Raw genomic sequence first — 12,699 nt, 5'->3', positions numbered from 1 at the left:
GTTATTATTATTATTATTATTATTATTATTATTATTATTATTAAAATAGTTAGCCAGCTTGACCTCACAAAAAATGCTTCTAGAACAACCAAACTAGACTAGCTAAAAATAGCTTGAATGGATCACCATGAGAAGAAAATGACTTAGCATGGCTGCACCATGGCAGTTTTCCACAATCGACTATTATGGGATTGTGCAAGTGTACTTAATGTAGTGGCCTGTAGATGTGCTGTGTACGTCACTCGCAGAACTTAAAATTACAAGTCATCAACATTGACTAACCCCCATCACCAAATAAAATAGGCACCCTGTGAGAATTTACGTTCGTTTCCATTCTGACTACTTTTCACACCGCTATCATAGCCGCCCCTGCACCTGCTCCATTCCGCATCCCACCCTCCAGAACGTCCGAACCGAACACCGAACCTGCCCCTACGTCATCAGCCATACTCACGGTCGACATGTCCGCGGGAGAGGCGGTGACGGAGGCGTTGGTCGTGGCGGTGACGGGGCCACGTAAACAGTGCGTTAATAAACGTCGCATTCAAGAACTTGATGGCACACCTCAAGGCGCCCTCATCATATTCTCTGCAGCAACAGCGGCGGTGCTGGGAGAGGAGACGCGCATGCGCACTGCGCCATTTTCTTTTTCTTTCTACCTATTCTCGATAGATTTAAGTACTTTCGTGTCGAGCGAGCTTTTCTTAACACGACTTTTTATAAATCACATGAATAAATTTAATGTTAAAATAATACAAAAAATAATAAAAAATAAAAAATAATACAAATTCTGTACACCAATGACAAATAATGTATTTATTTTTTATTAGCAATGAAGAAATAAGCCACATGTAGCATTTTAACATATATAGCATGTTTTTCTGAGAAAACTGATGGAGATTCGGGGCACTATGTACTAACTATCTATTAACTGTCTATCCAGCTATTAGCTGTTTAGTTGACTAGCTATCTATTAGCTAGCTAGATGTTTAGCTAACTATCTATTAGCTAGCTAGCTTTTTATTTATTTGAGTTATTTGAGAAGATGCTTTCTTGTTACTCATCCAGTTATGAATATGATTCAAATAGTTCTGAAGAGGAAAGCATACATGTTTGCAATCAATTAAAGAATGTATTCCGTGCCATTTTGAGGCAATAGGGGGGGAAATGTAGCACTAAAAAATAGGCAGAAAATGGCGACAAAGCTCCGTGTAAGGAATGAATCAGCCCGTTTCCACAAGCTGATTAATTCCTTACACGGAGCTTTGTCGCCCTCTTCTGCCTCTTTTTGGTCTTACATGAAGTTTTCAGACCAAACAAGTACAGCAAAATGCATTGACGTGATGGAAGGACTGCTACAATGTGTCCTTTTTTTCGGTCAGGGGCGTTCCTTCAGTGACGTAACATACGGACTCGTCACCAACTCAAAAACAAGACTTGCGGAATATTCAGCGCGAGTCTTAAAACGTCAAATCTAGCTATATGCGGTGGAATCTTTGTAAAATACGCTCAGTAGAAGTCATTTGAAGCCATTTTACAAATTATGGACACAACTTGTCCCGAGACGTCGGTTGTCCTTTAAGTCCAATGATATAAGTGACATTCACATAAACATTGACAAACCGACGACAGCTCACCTTGCGTGATCGCCGCCGCCTTCTCCTCTTGCCCCCAGTTGGGATTGAAGTTTCCGGGGAAGCCACCTGAGATTCCTCCAGAGGCACTTCGCTAACTTCCTGGATCACCTTCAGTGCCGCCATTTTGACTGGCTTCACCTTCTTCACCTCTTGGACCACCTTCACCTCCTCCTCCTCCATTGTTTTCTTCACCTTGACTGTTTTTGGCTTCTTCACTTCTGGCGGCATCACGGTCAATGTCTCCTTGGCCTGTAGGTCCATCTTCTCCTTGATCTTCAATGTTTCCTTTACCTCAGTCACCTTTTTGAGCGCTATTGACTTCTTTAAGTCCTTCTGGACCATAGTTGCCGTTTCCTTGGCCTGTTGGATGTCCTTCACCTTGTCTTTCATTGTTTCATTCATCCTTTTGAGGGGTTTTGCCTTTTTCAAGTCCTCCTGGACTACAGTTGCCGTTTCCTTGGCCTGTTGAGTGACCTTCACCTTGTCCTTCCTTGTTTCAGTCACCTTTTTGAGCGGTTTTGCCTTCTTCAAGTCCTCCTGAACCACAGTCACCGTTTCCTTGACCTGTTGGATGACCTTCATCTTGTCCTTCATTGTTTCAGTCACCTTTTTGAGCGGTTTTGTCTTCTTCAAGTCCTCCTGGACCACAGTCGCCATTTCCTTGGCCTGCTGTATGACCTTCACCTTCATTGTTTCATTCACCTTTTTGAGCGGTTTTGCCTTCTTCAAGTCCTCCTGGAGAACAGTCGCTGTTTCCTTGGCCTGCTGGACTACCTTCACCTTCTCGTTCTTGATCAACTCTGGTTTCTTCATATCTTCCTTTGCTTCCAGGACTACTTTCGCCTCCTTACACTTTTTGGTTTCCTTAGATTCCAGGTTATTTGACTTTTTGACAGGTTTCAATTTTTCCTTTTTGTCCTCCTGGACGACCATCTTGCCTTGATTCTGCAGTATCTTCTTCACTTCCTGGATGGACTTCTTGATCGCCTTTGGCTTCTTGACATCCTCCTTTGCTTCTTTAGTCATGACCTTTGCCTCCAGTACATTGATGTCCTGAACATTTCCTTTCTTGATCTTCTTGGTCATTGTTTTGGTTTCCTGGACCACTTCCATTACCTTCTCCTCTACCTCCACCTTCATTTTCATGTTCTTTGATTTCTTGACTTCCTCCTCTTGATGCTTCTTCACGTCTATTGCATTCGACGTCTGTTTTGCCTTCTCCGCATTGACCACTTTAATTGCCTTCGCTTGATTATTCTGAGCATGTTTCTCCTTATGCTTTTTCCTCCTCTGAAATATCAAAAAAGTCACCACTTAGTACAGGATTTTTTACATACTTTTGTTGTCAAGAAAGTATTTTAAAAGCTAATACTCAGTTGTACTGTTGGACAATATATGGACTGTTTAATGTGGCATTTGCACACACAACCCTCTCATTCACTCACATCATTTTGATGGAGCGTCACAAAAAAAAAAAGATTGGTTCCCATTGTGTCGCGTGTTCACCATGACATTTTTTTAATATTTGTTTATATGTTAGCAGCGCACAAAGTCTCATATATGCAGGCAGGTTGAAAAGTCATACACACACACTCACTCAATCGCACTCAGCTAGCCACTGTTTGATATTTAATTCTATTTATTTGGCAGCAAGGTGGTCGTAACATTCCGGACACGCCCAGCTGAGCAGGTTCTCAGGTTAAACATTAAACTTCACCCTTTAGTTTGTAGCAGATTTGTACTTGAAATGGTGTGAAGCATTTCGAGTTACATTTGGTAAGAAATGCGATAAACAAAGCAGTTAATTGTATTACATTTCGAGGACAGTTGAAAGGAGGGCAGTGTGGAACGGGATTGTGGTTTTGTTATGTCATCAGGCCGCCCTGGACAAGTAGAGCCAAGTACTGTACAAGTGAGCAGAGACCCCTAAAGTCCAAAAGGGGGCATTACATCACGCTACTGGTCTTACCTGAGCTGGACCTTTGGATCCGGGCGACCTCACCATTACTGCGTGAGATGGGGGGAAAAAACACGTTTACAACTTTTACTGACCAAAAATAAATACAATAAAGATATTCCACATCTCATGGCACACCAATGAACACAAAAAAAAAAAAAAAATCACAAGCGTGTTTTATTACGTTCAGTTTTTTATTGTATTTTGCGCTCTGTATTTCGCTTTATAAATAAAACATCAATGGCCGTAGATTAATTTTAACTTCATGTAATCGCTGTGCCTGTCATTGTAGGTCGCTGGTATTGGGGTAATAAAGTCAAAAGCACATTCATGGGCGGTAATCTATTATTTAAATACATAAAATTGAATAAAATACGCTTGTAAGTCTCGCACAACTAACCCCGTGTATACTTTTTTTATTGAAACTGTAAGCCTGAAAGAGCCATTATCCAATGAGCACATTTCCAACCGCAAAGTGGAAGCACAAGCAATACCAAGCTCGCCCAAGTGAGTTCGAAGTGAAACCGAGAAACAGCCTATCACGTGGAACGGGGGGGGGGGGGGGTGGGAGTATCCACCCACCTTCCAGGTAGCGCTCCATGGAAGCCGAGGAAGAGCCATGATTCCACGTGTAGCAGCAAAAGGAAAAAAACCACACCAGTAGCGGGGCCAGCACCAGCACCAAGATCCATAGGATCCGAACCACAGCTGGATCTGTCTCCACCCAAGTCGTCATCGGGTCCATGGTCGCGCAAGTTACTCTGTAGACGAAAGGAGAAGAGGAATCAGAGCCAGGAAGTAGCAGGGAGGCAGGACGAAGTGCACGCTTGATGGATTCCAGCTGCCTGGGCCCACGTCAGCTGTAGGGGAAACAGAAGAAAAGAGGAGAGAAGAGAGGAAGAGGCGTGGAGAGAAGCTGCTATGGCCGTCGGCACCTCCTCCTTGACACATCAGAGGGAATCCTCGCTAAGACAAAAGTCGCGCGCACAAAACAATGCACTTGACTCGGTTTTCCCCACAACACATTGACTGCAAGTATTCAGCAAACCGGTTTGGTTCATAAAAAAGTCCCGCGGTTTGCTGACGCCAAAGCTTAATGACTGGACATTATAAAAAGTAAATATTTGCTTGGGAAAGGTGGGTGCAGTTCAGGTTTAGGAATACCAAATATTTTCTAAGTGTGCTTTTCGTAAACTGTTTAACTTGATGCATTTGATTTGGTCCTCAGGCAGGAATTAATCAGAAAACGTTTCCATCCGTTTAAAATTAGAGTTAAAATAGTGCTCAATAAACAAGTCCCACATTTATAAAAGTTATGTCATGCAGCAGGTGATAACTGGAGCAACACCACCAACTGGTGGTCAAAGTGAAATCCTGCAATCAACTGAGGGGATATAAAAAAAAGACACAACACCACCACCAAGTGGACGATTTAGGAATCGACAAGAATAAAGAAACATTGAAAAACACTGTGAAAGGGTTTGTTTTCCAAAGAGGAAAAAAAAGCTTTAATGTCATGTCAACTGCTTTCAGGTAATTGACCCTGGAAAAAAATACTAATCTAATAATCATAATCAAGATGAAACAACCCGATCAAGCAGCCGGTTGGTTGGAATGATGCAGGCAGATGAAACAAATGTGGGAATCCAAGTTCAAGGTTGTGTTGTTTATTTTCCAAGAGCTCTTAGCTTCCTCTTTTTTTATTTCCATTTTTTTAGTTTAGTAGAATCCAGAATCTTGAGCAGCCCAGTTCGGCGTCTGTGGAAACAAAATGGATACAAGTAGAAACACAATTGTCAACATGTCAGTTCGCAGTCTACGTATAAATGAAATATATTATTATTATTATTATGAATTAATTTTTTGAGGTGGTCCCGATAGTCAGGAGGATTTTATTTTGCACTGGCGTACCTCATTCCTATTGCTGTGAGCCACCTTCTTCTCGATGTTCATGACCAGCATTTGACTGCGGAAGGACAAGCTCTTGGTCTTCTCGATGACCTGCTGGTAGGGTGATACGGCGTTGTTGCCCATCACGACGTGACCCTGCGATGCGCGCACACACACACACACACACACACACACACACACACACACACACACACACACACACACACACACACACACACACACACACACACACACACACACACACACACACACACACACACACACACACACACACACACACACACACACAAGACACGGTGAATAGGAAGGCCGGCGTACTACTTGCTTTTATTGCAGTTTTTGCTACTCACCAGTTTGGAGTCAATCTTGGCATCTAGTCGGGCGTTGCGGATCAGGTTGACGATCCACCTCTCCGCCTCCTCAGGCGTCATGTTCAGCTTGTCGGCTAACATGCTGTTTATGTGGAAAAAAAACAAAGCAAAACAGATGAGTGAGTAAAATAATAATAATCCATTTCATTTCCAAGCGCCTTTCAAAACCCTCAAGGTCACTTTACAGTAACAGGATAAGTTTATCTGCGGGTGAGCAGCGTGCAGCCACACGCGCCGGGGTTCACTCAACCCGGAAGTAACTCAAATAGATAGAAACCAAGCTAGCTAGCTAATAGATAGCTAATAGTCAATAGCTAGCTATATAGCTAATATGTTTCCTGACCCAATTCGCTAGCTAGCCATATAGCTACTAGATAATAATGCTCAACATGTGAAGTTTGTATTGAATAGCTTAATGATTGAAGACTAATGTTACATGGATTCATAATTTGCTCAAGGGAAAGAGTGTCTCCATTTTAAGTGCTTTGCCGCCATCTCGTGGCAAATGGATGTCATTACAAATTCATGTGAGGTTGGGGGATTATGGGTGTCATTCATTATCCGTACTTGATGCTGATGCACTGATGGATGCGGCAAAAGGTCTCAAAGATGAAAAGGCGAGCGTTCTCAATGAAGTCCTCCAGACACGCCACCAGGAAGAAGTCATTGACGAGAACCTGGACAAATTATTCAGAATGCCTGATTAAATTACATAATTTTCTAGGAAACATGTGTATGCATTTAACGTTTATATTTCGTTCGTCTAATCACATAGCTGTCACTCATGGCATTTTTTTTTCTCTTGTTGTTCTTTAAAAAAATAAAAATAAGGGGGGGGGGGCACATAGCAAAAAGATAATGTGTTAAAATTAGAGCAAATCAACTCAAACAAAATAGGGGATACGACTTTGAAACAAAAAAAAGTGCAAGCTACAAAAACAAACAATATAGAAGGGATTTTTCCCCCAAAAAAATATATACAATTGAGTAGCATTGATTCTAACTACAAAATTGCTACCTAATTAAATCTGACTCATTCGCATTTTGTGAATTATTTTAATTCAAAACAATGGCTTCAGAGAGTTCAGATTTGGAGAAGATGCTTTCATGTTACTCATCCAGTTATGAATATGATTCAAATAGTTCTGAAGAGGAAAGCATTAATGTTTGCAATCGATTAAAGAAGTCCTTCCGTATCAATTCGAGCCTTCTGGACTCCAACGTAGCGTTTCCAGAAAATGCACAAGATGGCGTCCAAGCTCCGTTGGAAATGGGCTGATTTTTATGCTGGGAATTTGTGTCAACTTAACACCTTTATGGTGTTACCGCAATTGGTAGTCTTGGTGCGATACATAACGATTCACCATTGCGTTATTAATGTAGTTTTCCTTCTAATTTCGTGATAAACACGGTGTTTTCAGATGAAAAAAAAGTACCCAAAATGCATTGTGTGACGCTTTGTCGGTCAGGGGCGTTCCCTCCGTGACGTCACTTAGGGCATCGTCATCAACTCGAAAACATGACTTCCTGAATATTCAGCTCGAGTCTTAAAAGGTAAAATATAGCGATATGCGGTGGAATCTTTGTAAAATACGCTTAGTAAAAGTCATTTGAAGTGATTTTTCAAATTATGGACGCAACTTGTTCCGGAAGTGTCGGTTGTCCTTTAAATAAAAATCTGAGTTTGAGAAGGATTTATTGACTGGATTTGTTGCAGCAGCTTCAGCCAAACCTAAACAGTGAAATGTGCATAGTAGTGGAGAAGATTCAAGAAACGCTCTCTCACCGACTCGCACTCCCTCAGCTTCTTCTGGGCGCTGTCAAAGTCAAAGTTGACATAAAGGCACTCCACAAACTCCGTGATGGGGTCTTTGTACGTGTACGACTCCTGCGCGTACAACAAACGTAAAATGAATCACCGTTCCGGATGGGGATTTGGTCAAATCATCCTCCTGTTTTACCTGCTGAATGACCTTCACCAAGTCCTTGAGAACTTGTCTGCGCTTGCGTACGTCCTTGTTGGTGATGACGGCGGTGGTCAGGTAGCGCAGGATATGAGGGCACATGGTCTGGATGGCGTTTAAGTACCTGGAGGGGGATTGAGGAAGTATTTGCTGATTCATGATGCATAGAATAAGTCGACACACCTCAGTTGAAATAAAAATAATAATTTTCATTTATAAGCGCCTTTCAAAACTCTCAAGGTCACTTCACAGTCACAAGATGAAGTTTTTCTGTGGGTAAGCAGCGGCAGCCACATGCGCCAGCGTTCACTCAACCCAGAAGTCAATAGACAGAAAGCTAGCTAAGGAGCTAGTAGATAGCTAATAGATAGCACACAACCCGGAATAACTCAAATATGGAGAAAAGCTCGCTAATAGCCAGTTAATAGCTAGATAAATAGCTAGATAGTTAGATAGCAAGCCACCTAGATAGCTATGTGGCTTATAGCTAGCTAGCTAGTTAGCTGATATACTGAATGTCACTAATTAAATAAATACACAGAATTGAGTAGCATATTTCCATCGTTACACATAAGAATGACATTTTTAATGATAAAGTTTTGAAGTACTCTCGAGTTGAGTGTGTAGCGCGTCTAACAATTAGCGACATTAGCATGTGACAGTAAAAGCTTTTTCTTTTGTTGTGTTACAGGTCCAGAAGAATCTTCAAAAACTTTTGGATGAGGCTATTTAAAGAAATGTGTCAGTATTTAGACAGTGCCATACTTAAACATTTACAGATGAAAAGACAAGAAAGTGGACCTTTTGGGAATTTTTAGCATTTTTTTGGTAAAATGACATTTGTGTTAACATGTTCAATATCAAGCCATGTAGGGCCCGCATTTCTTTTGGCGATTTAGAAACATTTCCCTGAAATAGAAAGTCTTTTTCGATCATTAACTTATTCACTTGCACATGATGTGCAAAAATGTGCCCGCTCCAGTGCCAGGGTTTTTGTCATTTTTACTCAAATCGCAGGACCCACAGAATATTGAGTTTTAGGACTATTTAAACATTCAATGCAGTGTTACAAACCTTATAGAATCCTTACTTTCATCAGAAAAAAAATGTTCATTCCTAAGTTATATGGGCCTCGAGTTATCTGCTTGAGCAGTTGGTGAAAGGTTTTGTGGTCACACTGAAAGTTATTTGGAACTATTAACAATTCCCAAGTGATCAAATGATTCACTTCGGGCTCATTTTTCCAAACACGGGTGTGTCAACTTCCTACATCCACTCTACACACAGCAGGGACTCACTGAGGTTGGTAAAGGAACAGCTCGATAATGTTGTCGCGGCCTTTGGGGTGGTTGAAGAACACAAAGAGGGACCAGTGGATGAGCCAGGTCCTCTGCTGGAGCGACTGGAGAGGAGAGCTCACCGACTGCGAAGGGACGGGAGGGGTGTGTGTGTGTGTGACAAAAATGCACCTAAAAAATATAAAATAAAATAAAAAAATATTTTCCCCTCACTCACGTTGTTGTCAATGGTTTCCCTGAGTCGTGTCAGGTCTTCCATTGCGGCCTCCCAGTTCTGCATCAAAATCTCAGATGCTAGTTTACCCCAAAGAGAACTCAGAGCGTTCCGGTCCGTTGACGGAACCTAGAAAACAAAAATAGTCCAAAACTTAAGTCGACATTTCAATTTTTTTTTTAATTCTTCAACCATTTTGTAATTTTATTTTACTTTAATTCTTCAACTCTTAACATTTTATGTTTACCTCAAGAATGTTCATAAAGTATAGATTGAGCCCCTTTAATAATAATAATACATTTCATTTATAAGCGCCTTTCAAAACTCTCAAGGACACTTTACAGTCACAGTATATTTTTTTTCTGCGGGTGAGCAGCGGCAGCCACACGAGCCAGCGTTCACTCAAGCCAGAAGTAAGAAAAAAAAAACCATAAAAATAACATATATAGCTAGCTAGCTAGCGAGCTGCTAGCTAAATAGATAGAGATAAAGAGAGACAGAAATATATAGCTAGCTGCTAGCTAAATAGATGAAAAGACAGAGAGAGAGGGATCTATATCTATACATAGCTAGTTTTCTAGCTAGCTAGCTAAATAGGTAGCTAGAAAAAGAGAGAGATACAGACAGATTAAGGTTTAGTCGAAAATTATGTTTTATGGGGACCTGGGAACGGATTATTCTCATTTTTAATGGTTTCTTATGGGAAATAAAAGTTTGGCATTACATTATTTCCTACAGGAAAATACCTTTCAAGTGTGATGTTAACCATTTCATTTTACCTTGAAATAAATATGTTTTTTTTCTGTTCTTACCAGCACACGGAAAAAGTAGAGGTACTCAGCCGCCCCTGTGTAGTTTCCACACTCATACTGAAACTTGGCACATCTGTACAGAGTGTCCAGGTACTCTTGGCGGAACTAAAGAAATGGTGTTAAAAATTAGCATAGATAATTAGCATCGCCATCAGAAAAGGTATATGAAAGTTGCAAATCTTTTTTTTTTTAACTCACATTGTACTTCTCTGAAAGATAGTCGAAGAGCATCCTCCCGTCTCTGTTCAACAAATGTCAAGTTAAAAATCCAACCGCTGATTCACTAAAACAATTGTCTACAAATAATATTTCAGAAGGACCTGGTGGATTGCATCTGCCTCATTGTCTCTGCGTCCTCAAACATCTTGACGATAGGCTCCGTCTCTGACTGGAGCTGCTCGAGCTGAGACAACACAGTGCCTCTCTTCTCCCCCAAGGCTAAAACAAGCATCGTTTTCATCAAGAGTATACACAAAAAAAAAAAAAACATTAGGAGAAATCTATATTGTCGCTATAGCCAAAAAGTGCAAAATGGCACGCAGAGATGACACAAAACAAAAAATATCATGACCATGAAAATCGTCAAGACTTTCGTCAAATTATGTCATTAGTTGATAAACTTTTTTTAAACGCATGTCGCACCGTGTCTACTTACAATCCGGGATCTCCTCGTCGGGATACAGGTTGTTGTACACGTCCATGAGAAAATCCACCATGTTGCTGTCGCTAAGAAGGTCCAGTTTGCCTTGGAGAAGCTCCTTTTCATTGTAGATCTGTTGTGAGGCAAAACAAAGTGTTTAGCCATCAAAGAGAATATTTACAGTTGAATCAACGTATGATGATTCGAGATCATGAATACTAACTAGGTTGTGCAAAAAAAAGCGGAAGATGTCATAAAGTATGCTTAGTTCACTGTAGTCGTTTTTAGGACTTTATTATACATTGGTCAAGAAGTGTTGTTTTCATTTTGTTCTGTCAGGTTTCTATAAGCTCTTTCAGCACATACAGTCGCGTTCGTAATTAGTTTCTTACTACAGTAGTTATAATTTTTGAAAAATAGAGTGTCTTTGTAGGACTTAACGCCTAAAAAATGTCAGCTGCTCCCACAGATAGTAATTAGGCTATGCGAACAGGACGACAGTCCATCGCTTGGCGTCAGAAAAATGTAATTTACAATCACAGTTTTGAGGTAGAAACATGTTTAAACGGCGATCTAATTTATTAAGTTCTAAAAGGAATATATATCTGATTGTTAACATCAGATCCCTCACCAACGTGACTGCGAGCTAACGCGAGCTAAGCCACCATAGCTCCGCATTGGCTTTATTCGCATTTCCAGAACCAAAACGCCAAATAAAAATAGCTACAATGAAACTCAACTTCATCTGATAGGGAAATCAACGTACCCCTTTTCCTGAAAGAAATTCCAGAAGGGGGAAAACCAAGTGCCGGTCGAGAAAATGTGCTATCTTGGTGGTAAGATCGTAATCCGCCATCTTGGCTGATTTGAAAAGAGGAACTTTATTGACTACGAGAGAAGAAAAACAAAAATGACGATGGCGTCACATCCCCCTCGCCAACCCAAGAATAATTAAAAAATATATACGGTATAATAATCATAATACATTTCATTTATAAACGCCTTTAAAAACTCTCAAGGACACTTTACAGGCTTAAAACAGTAACCCAAGTTGGAAAGTAGACAAACGGCCCGGCTTCAAAATAAATACAGGTGTTTTTTTTTTAAATAGTTATAACCACCAGCCTCAATAGCAGCCAAACAAAAAGGGGGTCCACTCAGTGGATTTAAAATAATACTGCGTCCTTTCAAGAAAACAAATACAAATTTAAATGTCAAATAACGTCATAAAAAAGCACTTTTTTATAATAGCAATTTATTTTAGAGACGGAGCGAGATAACGAGTGTGGTGTTCACTTCCACCCAGCAGGTGGCAGTATTTTCACTGTAGACATGTCGAGAATAACTACAATACTTTCAAAAGGCACAACAAAATTAAAACATTGTTTGAGTTTTTTTTTTGTTTAGTTTACAATATAAAACAATGTGCATGTTTTAGAAACCAGGACATGTTTGAAATGACCCCAACTTGTGTGTAAAATTCCTCACCTTGTACTTTTGTACCGTTCTGAAGGGAAGAACTGAGGGAGGAGGCCATTTTGTTGTACAAATTAACCTAAAAATGAGACAATAATGGTGATTAAAGATTAGCGTTGTCTATTTTCTCGATTTATGAGTTGCTGTGCGTGTGCGTGCACAGTTGGTGTGTGTGTGGGAGCTTCGACCGCCTCCACACACGCTGGCCTCGGCACAGAGACGTTTTTAAGAAAATAAAAATAAAATAATAACAGTTGTGGGTTGCTCACTCTTTTGTTGGTTACATAACGAAGGTTTGACAACATTGAAATGAATTTGAAAGTAGAGGGGTGGGGAGCGTAAAAATCGCATCGAGTGCGCACTTATGGCTACTTTCGAGTGACCAGAAATAACCATCAACCAAAAAAGGTGTGCCGGAT

General features: G+C 40.6%; 2 protein-coding genes across 4 annotated transcripts in view; both read right to left on the bottom strand.

The window, feature by feature from the left end:
* pleca (plectin a) overlaps positions 1-4,433 on the bottom strand; it is a 65,862-nt gene extending 61,429 nt beyond the window's left edge. For all 3 annotated transcript variants that reach the window (XM_089023402.1, XM_089023404.1, XM_089023403.1), the window contains exons 1-3: positions 4,177-4,433; positions 3,607-3,644; positions 1,638-2,927 (exon numbers count right to left, since the gene is read on the bottom strand). In XM_089023402.1, coding sequence (XP_088879528.1) covers positions 1,638-2,927; positions 3,607-3,644; positions 4,177-4,339 — 1,491 coding nt within the window. In that variant the 5' untranslated portion in view covers positions 4,340-4,433. The remainder of the gene's footprint in view (positions 1-1,637; positions 2,928-3,606; positions 3,645-4,176) is intronic.
* An 812-nt stretch (positions 4,434-5,245) lies between these two features.
* eif3eb (eukaryotic translation initiation factor 3, subunit E, b) lies at positions 5,246-11,699 on the bottom strand. The gene is made up of 13 exons (XM_089023183.1): positions 11,571-11,699; positions 10,820-10,937; positions 10,485-10,602; positions 10,363-10,405; positions 10,165-10,269; positions 9,356-9,481; positions 9,139-9,263; positions 7,838-7,964; positions 7,663-7,764; positions 6,444-6,553; positions 5,856-5,958; positions 5,506-5,640; positions 5,246-5,352 (listed from the first exon to the last, which is right to left on the bottom strand). Exons 1-13 carry the CDS (start codon positions 11,658-11,660, stop codon positions 5,314-5,316), a joined length of 1,341 nt encoding a protein of 446 aa, XP_088879309.1. The 5' UTR covers positions 11,661-11,699; the 3' UTR covers positions 5,246-5,313.
* Between the last annotated feature and the right edge of the window lie 1,000 nt (positions 11,700-12,699).

This window comes from Hippocampus bargibanti, linkage group LG20 (assembly GCF_051943395.1).
Source record: "Hippocampus bargibanti isolate YZ-2025 linkage group LG20, ASM5194339v1, whole genome shotgun sequence".
Lineage (NCBI taxonomy): Eukaryota > Metazoa > Chordata > Actinopteri > Syngnathiformes > Syngnathidae > Hippocampus > Hippocampus bargibanti.
The sequence above is the reverse complement of the archived record's forward strand: the minus strand, read 5'-3'. Positions and strand labels throughout refer to the sequence as shown.

Coding starts and splice junctions, on each gene's coding strand:
- eif3eb (XM_089023183.1), bottom strand. CDS start 11,660: ATGGCGGATTACGATCTTACCACCAAGATAGCACATTTTCTCGACCGG. Junction 7,965..9,138: donor CTGTTCCTTTACCAACCTCA/GTGAGTCCCTGC, acceptor ATCCCCCTCCAG/GTACTTAAACGCCATCCAGA. Junction 5,353..5,505: donor CTCACAGCAATAGGAATGAG/GTACGCCAGTGC, acceptor TTGTTTCCACAG/ACGCCGAACTGGGCTGCTCA.